The 26,143-nt window shown below is 42.6% G+C and overlaps 1 protein-coding gene across 2 annotated transcripts; it reads left to right on the top strand.

The window, feature by feature from the left end:
* Positions 1-1,528: 1,528 nt before the first annotated feature.
* LOC129857545 (soluble guanylate cyclase 88E-like) lies at positions 1,529-19,486 on the top strand. Of its 2 annotated transcripts, none has more exons than XM_055925884.1 (17): positions 1,529-1,748; positions 2,414-2,590; positions 2,881-3,013; positions 3,139-3,313; positions 3,459-3,550; positions 3,780-4,037; positions 8,330-8,477; positions 9,207-9,329; positions 9,639-9,759; positions 13,343-13,472; positions 13,811-13,957; positions 14,248-14,394; positions 14,621-14,777; positions 15,521-15,630; positions 17,404-17,493; positions 17,745-17,863; positions 18,104-19,486. In XM_055925884.1, exons 2-17 carry the CDS (start codon positions 2,463-2,465, stop codon positions 18,504-18,506), a joined length of 2,481 nt encoding a protein of 826 aa, XP_055781859.1. In that variant the 5' UTR covers positions 1,529-1,748; positions 2,414-2,462; the 3' UTR covers positions 18,507-19,486. The 2 variants fall into 2 exon arrangements, with proteins under 2 accessions (XP_055781859.1, XP_055781858.1); XM_055925883.1 differs by having other exon boundaries at positions 1,530-1,748; positions 8,330-8,528.
* The last annotated feature ends 6,657 nt before the right edge of the window (positions 19,487-26,143 follow it).

Below are 26,143 nucleotides of genomic sequence, written 5' to 3'. Positions count from 1 at the left end.
GAGAAAGAGCCTTTCGTTTGGCTCCCTGATTTGCATACTACACTACTTTTTGATTCTCCAAAGAGGGTGACTCCAGACGGCAGAAACACATATTGGGGAGAGTGCGTCAATCTGGTCCACGCTTCATTTTTTTGCAGGCTACATAATAATTTGGCCAAGTAAAAATGAATTTGAACGCGCATTTCACGATCTGACATAATGGTAGCCTACCTTTTGTGCTTTTGTATTGGATATTTGCTATTTGTTTCATGGTTCTACGTAGATGTTAAGCATTTTAAACGAAGAGGCGTTTGGGAACCAAATGAGCCGGCTCTTTTACGTGAACGGAGCCAATGAGCCGGCTCACCGAAAATACTCGGAATGCCCATCACTAGTGGTAGTGTAGTTTCTCTCTCTGTTGACGTCCATTGATGTTTTCATTTGAATGGAGAGCGTTGTAACGGTGCCCCCTAGCGAATATTTAGAGAAAAGTAGATGAGCCCATGAAAACCTAATCAGTTGTCGGTCGAGCCTATTCACACAGACAGAATAGGCTCGACCGACAAGTGAGTGAGTTAGTGCGCTCATCTACTTTTCTCTAAATATTCGCAAAGGGGCACCGTCACACTGCTTTACAACAGAACTAAAGCTTCGAAAATTAAGTGTTTACATTTTTATAATTAGCTTGATTCTGCGCGCGGGATGCAAGAAGGCTGGTGGGGAGATCAGTCGGTCTTGGCCAAAAGTGGTATGGCTGGTGCACCATATTTGTGAATATTTGTAGTAGTTATTCAAACCAACCTGTTATCAATCCCAAAGGATTTGGTTTTTGGAAACAGGCTACGGGTAGATTTGGCCTACTTGGACAATAGGTCTATAACCTGCCCTACAGGCTAACAACATAGCTGATATATACTCTCCCTCCCCTTCAGAGTTTATAGAACGGGCAAAACCATTGCCTCAATAAGCACCATCAAGACAATGTTCACACTCCCAGGGCTTTCTCAATCCAACCGTACTTGCAACATGAGACACAATTTTCCCGCGGGTGCTGATAACGGGTGCGTTTAGCATAGCATTACAATAGAGCACTTCACTTTTTTGGGGGGGGGGGGGGGATTAAAAAACGACTACAGGTTACACTTTGACTTCTAAAACCTGATAGATATATATTTATATCTTTAAATATCTTCCCTTTATCCGGACTGCAATTAATTTTATTTTATTTGAATGAACAAATCAAACCCGAAAATCCATTGAAGGGTTGCTCCAGACGTTGCCCATCCCATAACCTAGGCTTAGAGAGCCTACTTATTTTTAAAATATATATATTTGTCACAATGTACTTCATAGTCCACAGCCCTATATGTACAATTATACAGTATATTGATTTATTTAAAACATTTACTTATATCACAGGGGGGGCATGCCCCTCTTGAGAGATTCCCCACAATAAGCCCACACACCTTTCCTTTTGGCATTCATAACCAAGATCCAAACACAGACTTACAGCACAGTACACACACACATTGGCCTGTTATGTCTTCAGCGAGCTAGAAAGTCACCACTATTACCTTTTCTTTGGTACCTGCCAGAAACATGCCTTGGCACTCTTATTTTAGGCCCTGCCACCCATTGACTTGATAGAGAAGTGTCTGAAGAGGGCCAGTGTCACGAGCAGGTGTTTGGCCAGTCAGATCAGGGAGCAGCATTTTGGCATTCGCTCCCGCAGTTGGACCAGCAAATTACATACCACTGAGGGACTGCAGGTAAGGGACCCATATTTTCCCCCTCTTCTTCTGCTTTTTCTTTTGGAAAACTTTTGATATACTATGGGGAAACATTTGTGTTAGCTGGGTAAATGGTGTGGAACATAGATTCCGGACAATTTTAGGTCCGAGGTGCCATAGACTAAAGGCAGTACTGTGCAGTGTAGTGTCTTATTTAAAGATGAGTCTTTAAAGGATAATCTTGTGCTATTGTAAAAGTCTTCTGATCAACACTGACAAAAGAGTATTGTGTAACAGTGTGCAGAGGTAGGGAGGTGTTTGAGGAGGTTACCTGACATTCAAACCTCAGGGTAAGAGTGTAAAGTAACTCATTGTGCCTGTATATGTACACATGATTTGTGTCCATGTGAAAATGTATTTGTGATACATGTGTGAGATTGATTTTCTCCTTTTTACTCATCAGTTAAATACTACATGTGAAGTGCAAGTACTGCACATGTGCTAGTACTAGAGTAGAGCTCTGTGTAGAGCAAGATGTTAATCTTGCTCAGGATACCCAAAAGGGATGATTTATTGATTTTGGAAAATATTTGTGGCAATGAATAATGAGGGACTTCATAGTTTTTAACATCTAGTTCATCCTATATGCAAAATGACTCAGACTGCAGGTGTTTTACACTTCTTCTTTCCTTACCATTCCTCAGTAAAGCAGTTAAACTTGGCAGAAATCTGGAGGTTCCCAACCCCCTTAAGATGTACGGCCTGTACTTGGAAGCAGTGAATGATTATATCAACGAGTCGTACGGAGAGGATGTATGGAGGCTGATAGAGGCCCGGGCAGAGATACCGCATCTCAAGTTTGTCCGCCATCAGATGTACAAGTACGGCCATATCCCATCTAACTGTCGGGGCAAACTACATCTCTGTGCGTCATATTTACTTTATATTCTAACTTTACCAGGAAAGGAAGTCACCCGAGGTTTCACTTGAATCTCTTTCCTGATAGACTTGGCAAAAGCACAACAAGTTAACATAGACCATCAATACATAACACACAGCCAACAGGTCAATGAATGCACTAACTGTAAGTCGCTTTGGATAAGAGCATCTGCTAAATGACAAAAATGTCAATGTAAATGTCATATCTAGGTATCTTCCTTCTCCCCTGCAGTGACAACCTGATCCTGCGGCTAGCCAAGGCAGCTGGTGAGGTCCTGGGGAAGACCCATGATGAGCTCATGTATGCCTTCGGGGTTTACATGGTGAAGAGGATCGGGAACTACGGCTACGAGAGGATTCTCAAGGTGACCTGGTGCCTAGTGGCCCTCAAGTGTCTTAGTTAACACTTGGCATAATTGGCCCTAGTCAATGATCAATACACTGGTGTGTGTGTGTAATGTCATTATTTATCCCTTGTCCATTCATCCAGGTGTTGGGGCGTAATGTGCGTGACTTCATCAATGAGCTGGACAACCTGCACGAGTACTTCCGCTTCTCTTTCCCCAAGGTGCAGCCTCCCAGCTTCTGTGTGGAGGAGGAGTGTGAGACCAGCCTCACCCTGCACTACCGCAGCACCCGCAAGGGCTTCACCCAGTTTGTCAAAGGTAGGTAGGGAGCACCACAGAGGACAAACATAGCAAACACTCTTTTTCTGAAAGCACTATATTATATTTGGTAATACTATACATAGGATGCATGTCACACATCTCCAAACGGTAAAAAGACTTGTTCTCTCTTCCCATACTGTAGGCCAGCTGTCTCAAGTGGGAAGGCAGTTCTACAACACAGACATTGAAGTTGAGATCCTGTCCAAAGAGGAGACTGAGAAGATGACATATGTGGTATGTACTGTACTGTGGGCATCTACCTATCTGAAGCTACTTCTTTTCAACAATCTTATGTACACCCCAGCGCACGCGCAAGTAACTCTTCCGACCTAGGAGTGCATCACTTTCCAAGTGCTACTGTTTGCCCCATTGTCAAACAACTTTAGTTTCAGGCCCGATTGTCATGATTCTCACAACCTTAAGATCCTCACAGTTGCGGTGCCGTGATGTATCTTTGCCGCAGATCTACAAGATGAACTTTGACAACGCTGCCTTCAAGCACCGCATGCCACAGCAGAAGACGGCCCCGGGGTATGAGAAGCTACCCATGAAGAGGGGCATCTTTTTCGACATGTTCCCCTTTAGTGTGATCTTCCGCCGGGACATGACCATGTACCGCATTGGGGACGGCCTAAAGGAGGTCTTCTCCGACCTGCAGGGCAAGAAGGTCAACGAAGAGTTCACCCTGGTGCGGCCCATGCTGGAGTTCAGCTGGGACAACGTGAGTACAGGAGGGGAGAGAGAGGGGGATGAGGGTTCTGTTACATTTGGTATGGTTTTTTCCACTTACCTAGGCTATTGTTGCCAATCCAGAGTTTTTTAGTAGATATTTGGGTTATTTAGTAACATTCAACAACCCCCTTTAATGGTCCCAAACATTGAAAATCATGTTTTTCATCACATTGGATGATATTTGGATGAAATCAGTTCAAAGTAGGGTAACCCAAGTATGAAGAATGGCTGTAGCTGGCACATTGATAATGTTTGATCATAAAGTTACTGGTCCCCTCCCCTTGTCAAACACTTGGATTCAGTCAGGCTTTATCCAATGTCACATAAAGCCGGAAATGTAATACACCAGTAGCGTCTTATCTTAAATAATTTAAATATGTACTGCCTTAAAACCATAATTGCATGTGTTCCTATGCCTTGCTTTGGCTTTGTTTACAAACCGTAGGCAAGCTACTAGTAGCTAGCTCAAGCAGAACGTACAACCAAATAATATATATATATTTAAATATACTGGTAGCCTTTCATCTGTGGTGTGACTGTTAGCTAGCAAGCTACTTACCAGCATGCCGGAAAAAAGCACATTGTGACTGGATGCCAAAGTGTAAGTTTAACGTTACACTATTTTCTGAAGAAAGAAGACATCCGACAGCAGTGTCTCATTTTTATTTTGGGTGGACAGGCTGCACCGAAAATTACAATTATGTCACGGGTGTGCAGTGCACATTTTGAGCGAAGTTGCTTTATCAATTGGTCTTGCCAGGAAGCTAATCCTAAAGACGGATGCAATACCATCATTGACATTGGAACAGTGGGTCTTGCAAGCGCTGACCATAATGTAAGTATCATTATGATTTTCACTTTATCTACTTTTGGTATTTTCACTATCATCAAGCTGTAATGATAGACATTTTAGAAAATTCAACATCTATTTTGTCTGCACAGATTCCCAGGCAACCACCACAGCAGGAATGCTGTGATACAAAATCTGCTTTCCAAAGGCAAAGGGGGGGATATGATGTGAAACATGTGAAGACAGACCCAACATACTGTAAGCCATTTATTCATTTCCAGTGGTGGAAAAAGTACCCAATTGTCATACTTGAGTAAAAGTAAAGATATGTTAATAGAAAATTACTCAAGTAAAAGTGAAAGTCACCCAGTAAAATACTACTTGACTAAACGTCTAAAAGTATTTCGTTATAAATATACTTAAAACCTCTGGGATATGTGGGACGTCACCTGGCCAAATCCAGTGAAAATGCAGAGCGCCAAATTCAAATAAATTACTATAAAAATTAAACTTTCATGAAATCACACATTCAATATACCAAATTAAACCTACACTTGTTGTGAATCCAGCCAACGTGTCAGATTTCAAACATGCTTTACGGCGAAAGCAAACAATGCTATTATCTGAGGATAGCAAACAAACACAGACCATCATATTTCAACCCTCCCGGCGCGACACAAAACGCAGAAATAAAGATATAATTCATGCCTTACCTTTGATGAGCTTCTTCTGTTGGCACTCCAATATGTCCCATAAACATCACAAAAATTGTCCTTTTGTTCGATTAATTCCGTCGATATATATCCAAAATGTCAATTTATTTGGCGCGTTTGATCCAGAAAAACACTGGTTCCAACTTGCACAACATGACTACAAAATATCTCAAAAGTTACCTGTAAGCTTTGTCCAAATATTTCAAACTACTTTTGTAACACAACTTTAGGTATTTTTTTACGTAAATAATCGATAAAATTGAAGATGGGATGATCTGTGTTTAATACCGGAGGAAAACAATGTGTAGCATACTTTCTGGTCACGCGCCTCTAACAAACAGTACACTTCACTGGAGCCTCATTCTGAACATGGCTACTTCTTAATTTATCAAAGGCAAAACCTCAACCAATTTCTAAAGAATGTTGACATCCAGTGGAAGCGATAGGAATTGCAGGAAGGTCCCTTAGAAATCTGGATTCCCAATGAAAACACATTGAAAAGAAAGTGACCTCAAAAATAAAAGTCTGAATGGTTTGTCCTCTGGGTTTTGCCTGCCAAAAAAGTTGTTATAGTCACAGACATGATTCAAACAGTTTTAGAAACTGCAGAGTGTTTTCTATCCAATACTAATAATAATATGCATATATTAGCATCTGGGACTAAGTAGGAGGCAGTTTACACTGGGCACGCTTTTCATCCAAACGTGAAAATGCTGCCCCCTATCCACAAGAAGTTTTAAGTATCAAAAGTAAATATAATTGCTAAAACATTTAAGTATCAAAAGTAAAAGTATAAATCATTTCAAATGACTTATTAAGCAAACCAGATGGCACAGTTTTCTTTAGATTTTATTTACTGATAGCTAGGGACACACTCCAACACTTCAGACATCATTTTCAAACAAAGCATTTGTGTTTAGTGAGTCCGCCAGATCAGAGGCAGTAGAGATGACCAGGCATGTTCTCGTGATAAGTTTGTGAAAATTACCATTTTCCTGTCCTTCTAACCATTCAAAATGTAAAGACAACTTTGGGTGTCAGGGAAAATGTATGGAGTAAAAAGTACATTATTTTCTTTAGGAATGTAGTGAAATAAAAATGTTCACAAATATACAAAGTAACTACAGATACACCAAAAAACGAATTAAGTACTACTCTTCATTTCAAATCTGCATCAATTAAGCATTTCAGGCACACAAAAATTCAAAATACAAACATTGAAACGTTTCACAAAAAAAGTGCACAACCAAATATTGCATATTTCAAATTGAGTACTTCAAAAACACATTGTAAAATGAATAGATCACTACATCAACGAATCAATAGCATCATGACTCGGAACAGTAAATAAAGGAAAATAAATTCACTACCCATTTAACAAACATTTCCCTTTTCATAAACATTACAGGCTATGTAGACAGCTTCCTGGATCTCCTCTTCAACAAGGCCACGCTTGATCCAGCATGTTACAGTATGTGGGGAAGCTGGGGAAGCTGTGTGAGCTGTCCATCCCAGCACCCCTGTTTGCCCAGTGTGAGAGTTCTGACAAGGAGGCCATAGTGTCCCGCTTCAATCTTGGGGGTGACTGAAGCCAAGTGGGTGACTGAAGTCTGCTTGATTGAAGCGGGGTACATGGGTCCCCCTCCCCTCCCCATCAATCTCTGTGGTTGGTTGCATTACCTAAAGCCTAAGTAATTAACTTTTACATGATATGATATCACATTTTGTTCATTTCTATGTTTTTTTCTAGCATTTGGATGGGAGATTAGTGTTACAAATTGTACGACTCAATGGGGTCCTAGACACTAGGGTGGCTGGGTGCCTATATTAGGCTTATGGCTCTAATATTTTTTTTTATGTCAAATGATGTCTCACCATTATTTCTCACCATTATTTCTCATGAGTGTTCATGTTGATCAATATTTTGGGCTGTGCTGTCCTATTGTAAATTATCAAATAAATGTCTGATCAATACATACAATTCTGAACATATTGTTATTTATAATGCAAGCATTTCACTACACCCACAATAACATCTGCTAAATATGTGTATGTGACCAATAAAATGTTATTTGATTTAATGCAGAGGCACCAATAAATTGTCCAGTACACTTATTGTATGCTGTTTGTATATTCTCTTATGTGTAAGCTTCTAAGATCACTCAGGCTTTACAATTGCGTATTGCTGCTGTTTGTCTGATATCCAACAGTTCTGTTGACTATGAGAGCATTTTGCAGAGAAAATGGGTTGAGACAAAAATTTAGGCTAGGAATGACATGTGGCCCATTGTTTACCTGTTCATCAATGACATGTGGCCCATTGTTTACCTTGTTACAACGACCACAAGGGCGTTTCAAAGAGCTGTCAGTCAAGGCGAGCTCATGAATATAAGCTCCCTGCCCACAGCCTGCTCTTTCAGGCTTCCTGATAGTTAGAAATGAGAATGTAACATTTCTTCAATTCTGAGCATTTTAATAGTGTACAAATATTATGGGTGATGTTTTTGTCATTCAAAGGCTATTTTTACTTGGGAAATAGGATACCTGTGCGGGACCTTTAAGCATAACTATGTCTGCATGTATCAGGGCCAGTCTCAGAATAAAGAATCTCAGAGTAAGAGTGCTGATATAGGATCAACATTGCCTTCATAATCACAATAAATAAGGTTACTTGGACAGTGTGGACCTGATCCTAGATCAGCACTCCTACTCTGAGACGCTTTGTGAATACGGGCCCTGGATTTGACTGAAGTCATCTGTTTCCATGCTTCCCCTCAGATCTACACCCACCTTAACAATGTGTTTGAGCTACTGTCCAAAGCTGTGGTGGAGAGCAAGCAGAAGGTGAATGTCCCTAAACTGAGCAAGGAAAAGGAAGATGAGGGAAAAGAGGAGAGCGAGAAACCCAAGAGAGAGGAAGAGAGAGGTACAGAGAAGTCAAGGGTCCGCCCGTCGCCACAGTCAACCGACAGGAGAGGGGAGTACTTTGTCCCTAACAATCTCTAGCACGTCTAATGTTTAAGTGATTTTGATTAATTAAGGTCCAATGCAGCTGTTTTTATCTCAATATCAAATCATTTCTGGGTAACAATTAAGTAAGTGTGATTGTTGTGATTACTGTGATTGTTTCAACTAAAATTATCAAAAAGAAAGAAAAAATTGCTTCTTGGTAAAGAGCAATTTCTTACACAAGAATTTTGCTAGGACTGTCTGGGAGTGGGGAGGGGAAAACTAGCTGTTATTTGCAGAGAGGTTTGGAACTCTCTTTCGAATTGGTCTATTCACTTAACTTACTGCCTGGTGATGTCAACAGGCAGGCTAAATCTCCATCCCACCAAAAAGGCTGACATTTCAAGCAGTCCTTTCAAACAGCTCTTACACTAAAAGGGTATTATAATCATTTTCATAATTTCACAGTATTATTCCAACCTCAGTGTGTAAAATACATATAAAACACAGGAAAATCAAATTTTTGACTGCACTGGGCTTTGAAAGTCTTCCAATATGTGTAACAATAAAAAATCTCACTGTCAGTGCTGTTATAAGCATGAGTGAAATGCATTAAATAAATGTCACTCACTCACCCATTCTCCCTCCCTATCTCAGTCATTCCCTTCCTCTGTCATTCATTCCCTCCTTTCCTCTGGCCCATTAGATGTGAAGTCTGTGGAGGAGATGAAGGGAGACCAGGAGTTCAGCAGTGCTCTGACTCAGTACAACAGCTCAGCCAACTCAGGGGGAGAGGACATCGAGCTGCTCGCCTTCCAGACTGTCACCGGTGAGAACCCCTTCTTCCTCGCCCTCCACACTTCTTTTTGTCTATCTTCCCACCTGTTCAGCTCACCGAAATAAGCGTACATAGCTTTGTTCTCCTAAATTTGAAAGGGGTACAGAAATCCAACACACGGCCAGAATCAAAACAGTCAGTGTTTGCCCTGTCTATTTTGAATTAAGTATTAACTATACCATTTTGAATAACTAGAGTGTAAATGGTCTTGGAATTGTTGGTGACAATTCTACATTTCAAACCAATGTTTCCAAGTTCTATGTCTGTGGATGACCCCACCCTGCTCTTCGTCATCCCCAGGGAAGTGCAGTGAAACCATCTTCGAGGATATGAGGGAACCTCCCAAGAAGCCCCTCCACCTGAAGGGTCAAATGAAGTACGTCCCCCAGTGGGACTCGCTCATCTTCCTCAGTACTCCCATGTAAGACCACCTACAACATCCTTACAGTACCTAGTCATTATCTGACTATAAAGGCAATACGTAGTCCAATTCAAAACTTGCCTTGAGGCTACAGCTATGTGATGCCACGGTCAGACGCGCTTACAAAGCAACCAAAAAAGGAGAATCATAAGCTTCGATAGTATAAAAACAAACAAAAAGGTATTTTACAAACAAAGATAATTTCATGGACTATAGTCCATCCAGGCCTACCTAAGCCATAATACCAAACCACAAATTAGGTATAGGGAAAGGGAATATGGGAAGAAGGGGGTTTGCCCAGGTAAGGCTCCATTTGTCAAATCTGACCATAATTCTATACTCCTGGTTCATGCTTACAACCAAAAACTAAAGCAGGAAGTACCAGTGACTCGCTTAATACGGAAGTGGTCAGATGACACAGATGCTACGCTACAGGACTGTTTTGCTAGCACAGACTGGAATATGTTCCGGGATTCATCCAATGGCATTGAGGAGTTTACCACCTCAGTCATCGGCTTCATCAATAAGATAAGTGCATTGACGACGTCGTCCCCACAGTGACCGTACATACATATCCCAAGCAGAAGCCATGGATTACAGGCAACATCCACATCAAGCTAATGACTAGAGTTACCGCTTTCAAGGAGTGGGACACAAATCCGGACGCTTATATGAAATCCCGCTACGCCCTCAGATGAACCATCAAACAGGCAAAGTGTCAATACAGGATTAAGATTGAATCCTACTACACCGGCTCTGACGCTCGTTGGATGTGGCAGGGCTTGAAAACTATTACGGACTACAAAGGGAACCCCAGCCGCGAGCTGCCCAGTGACACGAGCCTACCAGACAAACTAAATGCCTTTTATGCTCGCTTTGAGGCAAATCAACACTGAAGCATGCATAGAGCACCAGCTGTACCGGACGACTGTGTGATAACACTCTCCATAGCCGATGTGAGCAAGACCCTTTAAACAGGTCAACATTCACAAAGCCGCAGGGCCAGATGGATTGCCAGGGTGTGTACTCTCAAAGCAAGCGGGGACCAACTGTCAAGTGTCTTCACTGACATTTTCAACCTCTCCCTGACAGAGTCTGTAATAATTACATGTTTCAAGCAGACCACAATTGTGCCCAAGGAAGCGAAGGTAACCTGCCTAAACCTGCCTAAATGATTACCGCCCCGTAGCACTCACGTCGGTAGCCATGAAGTGCTTTGAAAAGCTCGTCATGGCTCACATCAACAGCATCATTCCGGATACCCTAGACCATCAATGTGAGCAAGACAAAGGAGCTGATTGTGAACTACAGGAAAAGGCGGGCCGAACAGGCCCCCATTAACATCGATGTGGCTGTAGTGGAGTGGGACGAGAGTTTCAAGTTCCTTGGTGTCCACATCACCAACGAACTATCATGGTCCAAACACACGAAGACAGTAGTGAAGAGGGCACAACAAAACCTTTTCCCCCTCAGAAGATTTGGCATGGGTCCCCAGATCCTCAAAAAGTTCTATAGCTGCACCATCGAGAGCATCCTGACCGGTTGCTTCACCGCCTGGTGTGGCAACTGCTCGGCATCTGACCGAGCAACAGAGGGTTTTGCGTACGGCCCAGTGTATCACTGGGACAAAGCTTCCTGCCATCCAGGACCTATATACTAGGCGGTGTCAGAGGAAAGCCCAGAAAATTGTATAAGACTCCAGTCACCCAAGTCATAGACTGTTCTCTCTGCTACCGCACGGCAAGCGGTGCCGGAGCGCCAAGTAGTTCGCTACCGCACGGCAAGCGGTGCCGGAGCGCCAAGTCTAGGACCAAAAGGCTCCTTTACATCTTCTACCCCCAAGCCATACGACTGCTGAACAATTAATCAAATGGCCACCCGGAATATTTACATTGACCTCCCCCACCCCATTTGTTTTCACACTGCTGCTACTCGCTGTCTATTATCTACGCATATTTACTTTACCCCTACCTACATGTACAAATGACCTCAACTAACCCGGAACCCCGTTATTGTGTTACTTTTTTTTATACTTTAGTTTATTTGGTAAATATTTTCTTAACTCTTTCTTGAACTGCATTGTTGGTTAAGGGCTTGTAAGTAAGCATTTCACTGTTATATTCAGCGCACGTGACAAATAAAGTTTGATTTGATTGCTTTCAAATACCCATAATTACCATAATAGAAAACCCAAAACAGGATTTCTGTAAGGACAGACGCTGGACCCGGACGTCACCAACAAAAACAAAAAAAACTCCATGATGCTTCAAATTGTGTTGTCAGCATTCTGTAAGGACAGACGCTGGGAAATGAGAAGCAAGTACAGGGACTAAATATTAAATAAATAACCGACATGAAACAAACCACAGCTAACGTCCGGACAAGGGAAACATAACGACATTAATGCTGACTCGGAAAAGAAACTGAGGAAGTGACAGATATAGGGGAGGTAATTAATAATGTGATGAATCCAGGTGAGTCCAATGAAGCGCTGATACAAGTAACGATGGTGACAGGTGTGCGTAATGATAAGCAGCTTGGCGACCTCGAGCACCAGAGAGGGGGAGCGGGAGCAGACTTGAAAGATTTCAATAAATCAATGTTTTACGATTCTAATAAGACAAACCATAAATGTTCATAATGAGACTGAACGTAAGGGAATTTGGCTCCAACACTTACCTTAGATAGTCCTTACCTTATGGTGTGTCTGTGTTTATTAGCATATGAAAATAATAAAAACAATGATAAGCTATATTTATAATATTACTATATGCCTATAAATATGTTCAGTATGCATAATATATATTTGGTCCCATGTTTCATGAGCTGAAATAAAAGATCCCATAAATGTTCTGTACGCACAAAAAACATTTCTCTCCAATTTTGTGCAGAAATTTGTTTACATCGCTGTTAGTGAGTATTTTTCCTTTTCCAAGGTAATCCATCCACCTGACAGGTCTGGTATATCAAGAAGTTGATTAAACAGCATGATCATTACACAGGTGCACCTTGTGCTGGGAACAATAAAAGGCCACTCTAAAATGTGCAGTTTTGTCACACAACACAATGGCACAGATGTCTTAAGTTTTAAGCGAGCTTGCAATTGGCATGATGACTGCAGAAATATCCACCAGAGCTGTTGCCAGAGAATTTAATGTTCATTTCTCTACCATAAGCCACCTCCAACGTAATTTTAGAGAATTTGTCAGTACATCCAATCGGCCTCACAACCACAAACCACGTGTAACCACGCCAGCCCAGGAGCTCCACATCCGGCTTCTTCACCTGCAGGATCATCTGAGACCAGCCACCCAGACAGTTGATAAAGCTGAGGAGTATTTCTGTCTGTAATAAAGCCTTTTTTGTGGGAAAAAAACGAATTCTGATTGGCTGGGCCTGGCTTCCAATTGGGTGGGCCTATGAACTGTAACTCAGTAAGATCGCTGAAATCGTTGAAATTGTTGCATGCTGCATTTATCCTCTTCCCTCTACCTTTCCAATCCCTTCTTATCTCCCTTTCTGCCAATCACCCCATCCTTGCTGTCTCTCTCATTCCTTTTCCACTTTTTTCTTCCTCTTCCAGTATAGAGACAGTGGAGGACATGATTAAAATGGGCGTCTATGTGAATGATCTGAACCTACACGACTCCAGCCGAGAGCTCATCTTAGCCGGAACACAGCAGTCGGCTGAACTTCAGCTGGCTCTTGACCAGGTAAGTCATACACATTTCATATATACCACATACCACCCTTTAGAATAGGAATAGCACACAACCGTACTTTGGTACATTGTTAACATCATCAGATAACTCCTCTACTAACTGGGCCAAGTTTTCCTCATCTAAGAATGCAAGACATACTACTATACCCACACACAGTCCTGCTCATAGGCAGCTTCATTTTCAAAGTTACAAATAAAGACCTATGCAGTGTATAGGTCACACTGAAAGGGAGAGGCAAAGACCATCTCAAGGGCCGGGATGGATTTGAAGAAGGATGAGGAGTTAGTTGACTGACAGCTCTCTCTCTCTGGTGGCTCCTCCCACTCCAGGAGCAGCAGAAGTATGCCCAGCTCCAGGAGATCATCAAGAAGCTGGACGAGGAGAAGAAGAGAGGAGACTCCCTCCTCTACGCCATGATCCCCAAAGCTGTGGCTGACCGGCTCAGGAAGGGTATCACGGCCCTGGAGACATGCCAGGTACTAAACCACAGCCATAAATTTACAGATACATATACAGATATACAGGGTGCATCCAAAATGGCACCCCATTCCCTATATATGGCACTATATAGGGCCCAGGCTCTGGCCAAAAGTAATGCACTATATAGGCAATAGGGTGCCATTTCAGACACAGCCATAGAATTTGTAGAGGAAACTATCCTAAATATTGGCTCAAAACATTCAATGACAATAAGGCTCAATTGTATTCCAACTAGCCACAATGTCAAGCATTTAAGTGTGCTGGTATTTCCTTTCCGTTTCCCCAGGTGTTCCCGGACGTGACCATCCTATTCAGCGACGTGGTGAAGTTCAACGAGATCTGCATCCACATCACGCCCATGCAGGTGGTGGACATGCTCAACGAGATCTACATCGTCTTCGACACGCTCAGCGAGAAGCACAATGTCTACAAGGTGAATGACTGGGACAATACAAAACAAGGTCCTCTGTGGGAACAATATGCCTGAATACTCAACCAAGGTTGGCTCAACCAAAAAGGAGAACACAGACTTATCATGCATTGAGTGGCTGTAGCAATGTTTTACAGAGTGGAATATTTAGTCTGTTTCATTGGTATGATATCATTTATACAGTAATGCTTCTAAACATACTACTTGACTCTTATTCCCATGGATTCAGGTGGAGACCATCCGAGATGCCTACATGGTGGTGGCAGGCGTGCCCAATAAGACAACCTTCCATGCCCACCACATATGTGACATGGCCCTGGACATGCTGAGCTCCATCGACCACCTCAAAGACCCCTCCACTGGAGACAACATCCAGATCAGAGTCGGTGAGCAGAGACCATTGAAATACAATCTAGTCATTCTATTTCTATGGCACAGAAAGTGTAGACAGGAGTGGACCTTACCATAGAAGTATAATTACTACATGTTATCTGATTACAAAAAACTGTACCTGTAATACGTTACTAGCAAAAATATTGTAATCCGATTACAGATACTTTGGAAAAACTAGATGATTACTTCTTGGATTACTTTTAAATTCATAAAGGACGATTGCGGAACAAAATACATTATGACACCTTTCTGTTTTCTCAATGACATTCAATTCAGCATTGAAAAAAAGGTGCAAGTTTAAGTTTGTTCCACCTGAGTGAGTCTGACCACAATTCAGAGACCACTATGTTTGATGGATCCTTTTTGTCTTCCTTTAATGTCTTTTAGGGGGAAAGTAATTCAAAAGTAACCAGATTACGTTACTGAGTTTGGGTAATCCAAAAGTTACATTACTAATTACAATTTTGGTCATGTAACTGTAATGGATTACATTTATATAGTAACCTACCCAATCCTGCATATGACAGACATAAAGCATACACATACTGTACTGTACGGTGCGTCTTTATAATCCGGTCAAAAGGAAGTCAAAGGCTTGATATTGTCTAGCCATGCCCTGACTGTGCTCCTCAGTTAATGCTGCCAGATTTATACTCCTTAAGGCACCCTGAATCTAGAGCCACTGATCCAGGTTCAGTAAAGCAGTTTAACGTCATTGTGTGTTTTTTCCCTTCAGGGATCCACTCAGGGATGGTGGTGGCTGGGGTGGTGGGGCTGAAGATGCCTCGCTACTGTCTGTTTGGAGACACCGTCAACACTGCCTCCCGCATGGAGAGCAATGGGGTGGTGAGTGCTGACATTACAACATAACCTCACTATAGGGTAAATCCATGTGAATTCAATCACTTTTTGACAGCATTCCTTTTGATTTAAACAAAAGGTTCCATACATGTTCTATTTCTTTGATTGACACCCACTCTGTATTCAAGAGCATGTTGTGTTTCAACCAATGGCAGTCACAACCAATGTTCCCTCAAAAAATGTAGGCACTGAGCAAATTTCAGGTCTGCTGAGCGCAAACCTGAACGCTGTGAAGATTCTGTGCAACTTCCAGCGCACATTTACTGTGAACACTGATGCTGTACCCGGTTTAAGTTAGTTTTAACAGTGGTCAAGTAGGCTACTGTGGCTATTTGATCATAACGTAAGCCTACCAGAGTGGCCTACCATCAAAAACAGAGAAAATGCATCCCATAAAATGTTTACATGAAAATAGCTGTTCTATCATTGAGCCTACAGTAGGAACCAATGTGTGGTGTTCAAAGTAGGCCTACATTCCATGAGACTTTTGAAAAAAACATGCAGGGCTTGACATTAACCTGTTCATCCACTTGTCCTTCAGACAAGGAGGTGACTGAAAATGATGTGTTGTTTGATGCAAGAAACCACTTTACAAAATAAAACCCATAATTATTCCCATGCCATTATTACAGAGAGTCAGACAAATTATGCTACCCTCTGCCTATTGACTACTTAGCTTATTCATGCCTAATCTCAAAATACAAAACTGCACCTTTAAGACAAAAAAATCTCTTTACCTGACTCGTTTTTCAAAGATGTCTTGAAATGCACACGTTTTGTGCTCTTGTAGGAAGCAATCACTCCCCCATTGCTGAATACAAAATGATCTATAATTGGGCTAATAACTTACTAACTAGCAAAGGATATGAACAAATGTACAAATGTGCACACATTGCTACATGTAGCTCTTGCTTTGATCTCAAAACAAGCACATCTACTCATGACTGCTCATGCTGTAAAAACAGTCCAGTTCAAAGTGAATGGCACAGATCCATATATGGCAATGGTCTATTTGCATATAGGCCTGCTGCAGCTCTGATTGGTTATGGCACACTGGTCTGTGTAGAGTAAGGGCTAACTAACGGGGAAAACTGTGGAAAGTTGAGTGAAGGTCAATCTCTTGCTTCTCTGCGCAGGCTGGTATTTGTTCTGAGTGGCAGTCCCGGGGAGCTGCTTGCCCACGCACAGCTTAGAGGGAACATTGGTCACAACACAAAACTTTCTGATGATGTCAAATAGGGTCTAAGCTACAGTGTATGTGAATTTTTTTTTTTAAATCTGAGTTTACGCATTTTTTGATAATTGACATTTAAGGTTAAAACAATACATACTTAAAAAAAGAAATGATCAAATAGTTTGACAACCCTGTTTGTAAGCTTTTAAATTATACTAATTATCAACCGTTTATATTTTCCAGTGATGAAGACATGGATGTCTCATGGTATGGTGGGGTATGCAAAAAAGGTCAACTTTGAGCAACTTTATCTCTTGAAAGTTTTGGCATTCAGGTCCAAAAGTCACGTTCTGAGCACTTCTACAATAGACACATTTTTTATGAAAGGATTTGTTCAAATGAAAAGGGGTGCTGTCAAAAAGTGATTGAATTTAAATGGATTTACCCAATAGACGCAATCAATTAGCACTGTATAGCAAATCATTTATTTCGTAAGTAGGCCGCAAGTAGTTTAATGCGACATTAAGTGAGCTGAATAGTTAGCACTATGTCAGCCATCAACCTCTGTGTGTCTGTCTGTACAGGGCATGCAGATCCACATAAGCCAGACCACCAAAGACCACTTGGAACATGAGCCCTACATAATTGAGGAGAGAGGAAAGATTTTTGTGAAGGTATGTGTACGATGTTCCATCATGACACTGTGATGCTCCACCTGCCAAACAGACAAAAATGTACCACACTAAATCCATTTTTTAAATATTTTTCTATTAAAATATATTTTGATCTCTTCAGGAGTTTTATCAAAGTTCAAAAGTCCTGAAATGGTCATTTGCGGCCCATCCATTGGCTGAGTTATGACAGGTATTGAACATAAAGATCATGAACACGGTACTATTGCTGCCTAAATTCTGTCCATTCACAGGGTAAAGGCTACATGAAGACATATTGGCTGAAGGGGAAGAAGGACCTGTCGTTTAAGACTCCAGCAGAGCTCCGCTACAGCAGTGAACAGAAGGACTCAGAGGACAGGAGCTCCAATGGGTAAGTGGAGCAGGGGAGGAGGCAACACCAATCTCTTCTGTAGGGATATACTGCAAGATGCCCTATATCATATGACTGTGAACTGTTCATTGAATGTCACTACTGTATAGTTAGTAAGGTTCCAACACCAGCCTGTTTGTGGAGCTAAGGGCTTGCATAAGAAAAACACACCTGCTACTAATTTGCTTTGCTTTTGTACATACTTTATGAGGTCATTTTTTTATACGTTCCAACACACAGGTCCACCTGCACCAACACCAAGCGCTCCACCTCCAACCTGAACATTCCCAACGAGGAGCAGGCAGAGGGCAAGCCCACCCCCACAGAGCTGCCTGCAGAGCCCTTACCTTCACTAGAGGGCGCCCCCGAGGACCCCACAGACCCCACCGAGCCCCAGGAGAAGAAAGTAAAAAAGAACACTAAGAACAACAACAAAGGGGGCGTGGCCAAGCCCGAAGCTCCTCCCCAGCAGGTCAATGTAGTGCAGGAGAGTGCAGTGCTTCCTGCTGCTGCCCAGGAGACCCCCACGGCCCCCCCGGCCACCGCCGCCCCAGTGCACAACAACAAGAAAAACAGCTTCAGGCACCACACCAAGCTGCCCGCCCACCTTCCCATGCGCAGCACTTCCTGCTGCCTACTGTGAGAGGAGAGGCTAAAATAATGTGACTGGCCTGCATCTTATTGACAGTCCTGTGAAGGCAACCCTGAAACTGTATCTAACCTTGAACCTCAACCAATTAGAAAATTCAACTTGGTTTCGCTGGTCAGTCACGTCCCTTTTAGTTTTTCCCTACTGTGAGATGGACCAGGCCAGAGTTCAAGACCTCTCAGATCATGGGCCAGCATTCATGTTCGATATATTGTATGATGCCCTGGTGTCTATCCTATGTTTTTCCTTAGGCAGGACCTGAGGGTCCCCACAACAATATTCAGGGCAGCCCAAACCTAATGTAATGTATTAATCCATTTATTCAAGGTAGAGTAACAGACGTAGACAGGGCGGACCACCTCACCTAAGTAATAATAGTGGAAACATTGATGCTCCTAAAATTAAACAAATGTGACATTGCTGAAAAGGGAAAAATGTTTCTCTTCCAACAAATATATACCGATACTCATGTCTTGATAACGTGTTAAACAGTGGGCCTTTTTTGGTAATACAAGCACCTGGCTAATGTCATGGATTTCTGCATGTTGTTGAAAGGAAACAGGTCAATACATGTACAGTTCATGTACTATTTATTAAGTTATTACCGTCGGTGAAAACACCTTTTCTAATTACAGGATCACAATGGATTGATATACAGAGTAAGATGAGATGTCAAGAGATGGTTGTATTTTATTTGCAAAAAACTAGTTCTGAGAAGTCTGACAAGTTAGAGTACTGATACTGTATTTAATGATGGAATAATATTGACTTCAATAATCATTTATATAATAGCGCTTTTCCTAATGCTGTAAGTGCTTTACTTTTTGTTTTGTATTTGTAATTTGTTGCACGTTTACTGTATGTTAGCACTTCTTTGTCCATAAGAACTGTACAGACAAACACGTCACGTGTTCATTTCCTTGTTGATATCTTTAAATGTTTTGCTTGACAATAAACACACAAAAAAATTGTGATTCGCTCACAATGTCAGAGGGACAGATGAAGGCAAAGAAAAAGGGGAAGCTATAGCTCTATAAAACTGGGGATTGTACATTTTTTTCTATAACATGCTCATCAGTCATCAGTGCACGTGATGGGGAAAAGGCTAGTCGCAGTCAGCTGCAGAATTAAGATTAAATCAATGACTTTCTCTGAACTGACACACTCGTATCTAGATGTTACCTGGCACCGTATCAGATTACACAGCTAGAGGAGATTGTGTGTGCTCAGAGAACAGCTAAGCACCAGTCAGAAAATACTAAATGTCCTAAAGGTGGAATGAAAAGACAGTAAAGCGGACAAAGACTTTAGGCCTACACTGAGCTCAATTAATGTCCAAATAGAAATCCCAGCATGACAATTATTTAATATACTTATTCTAGATTAAGAATTTCTTCACTAAAGTGGGAGGCCCAATGTCCTTGATCTTTTAACTAAGGAGGTAACACATTAAACATAAGCTGTGCTCAAAGAAAAGGTGCAGTGCCTTCAGAAAGTATTCATACCCCTTGACTTATTCCACATTTTGTAGTGGTAGCCTGAATTCGAAACGGATTCAAAAATATATAAACTCAGCAAAAAAAAAGAGAGGTCCTCTCACTGTCAACTGCGTTTTTTTCCAGCAAACTTAACATGTGTAAATATTTGTATGAACATAACAAGATTCAACAACTGAGACATAAATTGAACAAGTTCCACAGACATGTGACTAACAGAAATGGAATAATGTGTCCCTGAACAAAGGGGGGGGGGGGTAAAAATCATAAGTAACAGTCAATGCAGCTGGTGGCCACACCAGATACTAAGTACTGCAGTGCATCTCCTCCACATGGACTGCACCAGATTTGCCAGTTGTTGCTGTGAGATGTTACCCCAGTCTTCCACTAAGGCACCTGCAAGTTCCCGGACATTTCTGGGGGGAATGGCCCTCACCCTCACGCTCCAATAGGTCCCAGACATGCTCAACGGGATTGAGATCCGGGCTCTTCGCTGGCCATGGCAGAACACTGACATTCCTGTCTTGCAGGAAGTCACGCACAGAACAGGCAGTATGGCTGGTGGCATTGTTATGCTGGAGGGTCATGTCAGGATGAGCCTGCAGGAAGGGTACCACATCAGGGAGGAGGATGTCTTCCCTGTAACGCACAGCGTTGAGATTGCCTGTAATGACAAAATGCTCAGTCCGATGATGCTGTGACACACCGCCCCAGACCATGACGGACCCTCCACCTCCAAATCGATCCCGCTCCAGAGTACAGGCCTCGGTGTAACGCTAATTCCTTCGACGATAAACGCAAATCCGACCATCACCCCTGGTGAGACAAAACCGTGACTCGTCAGTGAAGAGCACTTTTTGCCAACAATGTCTGGTCCAGCGACAGTTGGTTTGTGCCCATAGGCGACGGTGATGTCTGGTGAGGACCTGCCTTTACAACAGGCCTACAAGCCCTCAGTCCAGCCTCTCTCAGCCTATTGCGGACCGTCTGAGCACTGATGGAGGGATTGTGCGTTCCTGGTGTAACTCGGGCAGTTGTTGTTGCCATCCCGTACTGTTCCGTAGGTGTGATGTTCGGATGTACCGATCCTGTGCAGGTGTTGCTACACGTGGTCTGCCACTGCGAGGACGATCAGCTGTCCGTCCTGCCTCCCTGTAGCGCTGTCTTAGGTGTATCACAGTACGGACATTGCAATTTATTGCCTGGCCACATCTGCAGTCCTCATGCCTCCTTGCAGCATGCCTAAGGCACATTCACGCAGATGAGCAGGCACCCTGGGCATCTTTCTTTTGGTGTTTTTCAGTCAGTAGAAAGGCCTCTTTAGTGTCCTAAGTTTTCATAACTGTGACGTTAATTGCCGACCATCTGTAAACTGTTAGTGTCTTAACGACCGTTCCAAAGGTGCATGTTCATTAATTGTTTATGTTTCATTGAACAAGCATGGGAAACAGTGTTTAAACCCTTTACAATGAAGATCTGTGAAGTTATTTGAATTTTTACGAATTATCTTCGAAAGACAGGGTCGTGAAAAAGAAGGCCAGCATATCCTGGAGTCGCCTCTTCAATGTTGACGTTGAGACTGGTGTTCTGCAGGTTCTATTTAATGAAGCTGCCAGTTGAGGACTTGTGAGGCGTCCGTTTCTCAAACTATACACTCTAATGTACTTGTCCTCTTGTTCAGTTGTGCACCGGGGCCTCCCACTCCTCTTTCTATTCTAGTTAGAACCAGTTTGAGCTGTTCTGTGACGGGATTAGTATACAGCGTTGAATGAGATCTTCAGTTTCTTGGCAACTTCTCGCATGGAATAGCCTTCATTTCTCAGAACAAGAATAGACTGATGAGTTTCTGAAGAAAGTTCTTTATTTCTGGCCATTTTGAGCCTGTAATCGAACCCACAAATGCTGACCATAATTATATCCTCCTGATTCCTGCTTACAAGCAAAAACTAAAGCAGGAAGTACCAGTGACTCGCTCAATATGGAAGTGGTCAGATGACACGGATGCCACACTACAGGACTGTTTTGCTAGCACAGACTGGAATAAGTTCTGGGATTCATCCAATGGCATTGAGGAATACACCACCTCAGTCATCGGCTTCATCAATAAGCGCATCGATGACGTCATCTCAACAGTGACCGTACGTACATATCCCAACCAGAAGTGATGGATTACAGGCAACATCCGCATTGAGCTAAAGGCTAGAGCTGCCGCTTTCAAGGAGAGGGAGACTAATCTGGACGCTTATAAGAAATCCCACTATGCCCTCAGACGAACCATTAAACAAGCAAAGTGTCAATAAAGGATTAAGATTGAATCCTACTACACCGGCTCTGACGCTCGTCGGATGTGGCAGGGCTTGAAAACTATTACGAAATACAAAGGGAAACCCAGACGCGAGCTGCCCAGTGACGCAAGCCTACCAGACGAGCTAAAGCCTTTTATGCTCGCTTCAAGGCAAGGAACACTGAAGCATGCACGAGAGCACCAGCTGTTCTGGACGACTGTGTGGTAACAATCTCGGTAGCCGATGTGAGCAAGACCTTTAAAACAGGTCAACATTCACATTCAACCAGACCACCATAGTCCCTGAGCCCAAGGAAGCGAAGGTAACCTGCCTAAATGATTATCGCCCCGTGGCACTCACGTCGGTAGCCATGAAGTGCTTTGAAAGGTTGGCCATGGCTCACATCAACAGCATCCTCCCGGACACCCTAGACCCACTCCAATTCGCATACCGCCCCAACAGATCCACAGATGACGCAATCTCAATCGCACTCCACACTGCCCTTTCTCACCCGGACAAAAGGAACACCTATGTGAGAATGATGTTCAATGACTACAGCTCAGCGTTCAACACCATAGTGCCCACGAAGCTCATCACTAAGCTAAGGACTCTGGGAATAAACACCTCCCTTTGCAACTGGATCCTGGACTTCCTGATGGGTCGCCCCCAGGTGGTAGGAGTAGGCAACAACACGTCTGCCACGCTGATCCTTAACACTGGGGCCCCTCAGGGGTGTGTACTTAGTGCCCTCCTGTATTCCCTGTTCATCCACGACTGCGTGGCCAAACACGACTCCAACACCATCATTAAGTTTGCTGACGACACAACAGTGGTAGGCCTGATCACCAACAACGACGGCCTATTGTGAGGAGGTCAGAGAACTGGCAATGTGGTGCCAAGACAACAACCTATCCCTCTTTGTGAGCAAGACAAAGGAGCTGATCGTGGACTACAGGAAAAGGCGGGCCGAACAGGCCCCCATTAACATTGACGTGCTTGTACTGGAGTGGGTCGAGAGTTTCAAGTTCCTTGGTTTCCACTTCACCAACAAACTATCATGGTCCAAACATACCAAGATAGTCGTGAAGAGGGCACAACAAAACCTTTTCCCCCTCAGGAGACTGAAAAGACTTGGCATGGGTCCCCAGATCCTCAAAAGGTTCTACAGCTGCACCATCAAGAGCATCCTGACCGGTTGCATCATCGCCTGGTATGGCAACTGCTTGGCATCTGACCGTAAGGCGCTACAGAGGGTAGTGGGAATGGCCCAGTACATCACTGGGGCCAAGCTTCCTGCCATCCAGGACCTATATAAAAGGCGCTGTCAGAGGAAAGCCCATAAAATTGTCAGGGACTCCAGTCACCCAAGTTATAGACTGTTTCTCTGCTACCGTACGGCAAGGTACCAGAGCGCCAAGTCTAGGACCGAAAGGCTCCTCAACAGCTTCTACTCCCAAGCCATAAGACTGCTGGACAATTCATAAAATCACCACCGGACAATTTACATTGACAGCCCCCCCCCCTCCCTTTTGTACACTGCGGCTACTCGCTGTTTGTTTTTTACCTATGCATAGTAACTTCGCCCCCACCTACATGTACAGATTACCTCAACTAACCTGTACCCCTGCACACTGACTCAGTACCGGTGCCCCCTGTATATAGCCTCGTTATTCTTATTGTGTTACTTTTTATTTGAGTCTACTTGGTAAATATTTTCTTCTTCTTGAACTGCACTGTTGGTTAAGGGCTTGTAAGTAAGCATTTCACGGTAAAGTCTAAACTTGTTGTATTCGGTGCATGTGACAAATAAAGTTTTATTTGATTTGATACTCCAGATACTCAACTAGTCTAAAGAAGGCACGTTTTATTGCTTCTTTAATCAGAACAGCAGTTTTCTAACATAATTGCAAAATGTTTTTTTAATGATCAATTAGCCTTTTAAAATGATAATTAGGATTAGCTAACACAACGTGACATTGGAACACAGGAGTGATGGTTGCTGATAATGGGCCTCTGTACGCCTATGTAGATATTCCATAAAATAATCTGCTGTTTCCAGCTACAATAGTCATTTACAACATTAACAATGTCTACACTGTATTTCTGATCAATTTGATGTTATTTTAATAGACACATTTCTTTGCTTTTCTTTCAAAAACAATGACATTTCTAAGTGACCCCAAACTTTTGATCGGTAGTCTATGTAAATGAGATATTTCTGTATTTCATTTTCAATAAATGTGCAAACATTTCTAAAATGTTTTCGCTTTGTCAAATTTCTAAAAACATGTTTTCACTTTGTCATTATGCGGTATTGTGTGTAGAAGGGTAAAGAAATATGTAATCCATTTTGAATTCAGGCTGTAACAACAAAATGTGGAACAAGTCAAGGAATATGAATACTTAAGGGTTAGTGAGTGCTACATACCTACCTACCACACACACATCTGAACTCTCCTTGTAGACATTTCTGAGGGAGATGTCATTACATGATTAAGAGGAAGCCGTCAGGAAACCGCTTAAGCCCTATTTCCTGTCTGTTGCCATGGTGACGGGCCCACTTTTGCAGTTGCAGTTCACTATCTCTAGTCAGTTCATTTCTTGCCGGAGGAAAGAGAAAATAAACACAAAGGTGCAGGTGTTTTTGAATCCCCACTGCACACTCTGTAGGCTTGTATCCGTTCAGACTCTCCCTTCAGTTCAACTGGGCCTTGGTGTGACCTCTCACCCTGACACATGAAAACAATCATTGGCTCAAAGGCCTTAGCCCCATTAGATGGAGATGTTTTTATGGGTTGAGCCTCAGCAGGCTGTTTGGTCCAGCTGGATGTCGTTCACATAAACCTACAGATAAACAGAGTACTTTTGAATCAGGGAATGGCCAGGCCTGTATGAATCAGAGCATTCATGAATTGTGGTCAGTGTAAACACAAAACACACTTCCCTGAGTAGGAATTGTTGAGATTGATAAAATTCACCCCCTTTATAACTAAAGATCCAAGACTAGGATATCTGTAATATACATTTGCTAGTGTCCGGGGGGGGGCTTTACTTGGCTCATTGTGCTCTAGGGACTCCTTGTGGCGGGCCTGGGCGCCTGCAGGCTGACTTCAGTCATCAGCTGAATGGTGTTTCCTCTGAAACGAGGGTGTTGAGAAGTGCAGTTTGGCGGGTCATGTTTCGGAGGACGCATGACTCGACCTTCGCCTCCCGAGCCCGTTGGGGAGTTGCAGTGATGAAACAAGATCAATATTTGAGGAAAACCTGCCTCACTCCTATAGAAACCTAACCCTGGGATAGAGTTTTACTTTTCAGAGGAACAATTACACAAATGTTAATGACAAAATGTTGAGTGTTTCTGAGTGGTCCGATGTCAGTTCTGACTTAAATATGCTTGTCCATCAATGATTCCAAAACAAATTTACTGAGCTTGAGCAATTGTGACAAAAACAATGGATATACCTTGCCCTAAGAGTTGTGCAAGGTTGGTAGACTGCTATGATTCACAGCTGTAATGACTGCCAAAGATGCTTCCACCAAGTGTTAACTCTGGGGTGTGAAGACACACAATCAAGACATATTTTTTTCGTCTTTAAAGAAATAATTCATTTGGAAATATCTTATAATTTTATTTCACTTAAATCTAATTTAATGCCTTTTTAGATTGTATTTTAAGGCAGCAACATGTAAAGAATGTGCAAGGGATGTGTAGACTTTCACCATGCCCTGTCTGCACTATTACCCCAGTCTACCTGTCTATGTATTTGCTTTTCACAAATTCAACATCATTTGAAACTAAGCCAACACGAGGACAGATAAAATCTATGGCAACCAATGCAAACAAAACTGG

Source organism: Salvelinus fontinalis, chromosome 6, assembly GCF_029448725.1.
Source record: "Salvelinus fontinalis isolate EN_2023a chromosome 6, ASM2944872v1, whole genome shotgun sequence".
NCBI classification, from domain to species: Eukaryota; Metazoa; Chordata; class Actinopteri; order Salmoniformes; family Salmonidae; genus Salvelinus; species Salvelinus fontinalis.
This window is presented reverse-complemented; position numbering and strand designations above follow the sequence as displayed.

Bases quoted from the DNA above. Each gene is read 5' to 3' on its own strand.
- LOC129857545 (XM_055925883.1), top strand. From the start codon at position 2,463: ATGTACGGCCTGTACTTGGAAGCAGTGAATGATTATATCAACGAGTCG. The intron at 2,591-2,880 runs GTACGGCCATAT...TCTCCCCTGCAG, and splicing joins GTCCGCCATCAGATGTACAA to TGACAACCTGATCCTGCGGC. The intron at 17,494-17,744 runs GTATGTGTACGA...GTCCATTCACAG, and splicing joins GAGGAAAGATTTTTGTGAAG to GGTAAAGGCTACATGAAGAC.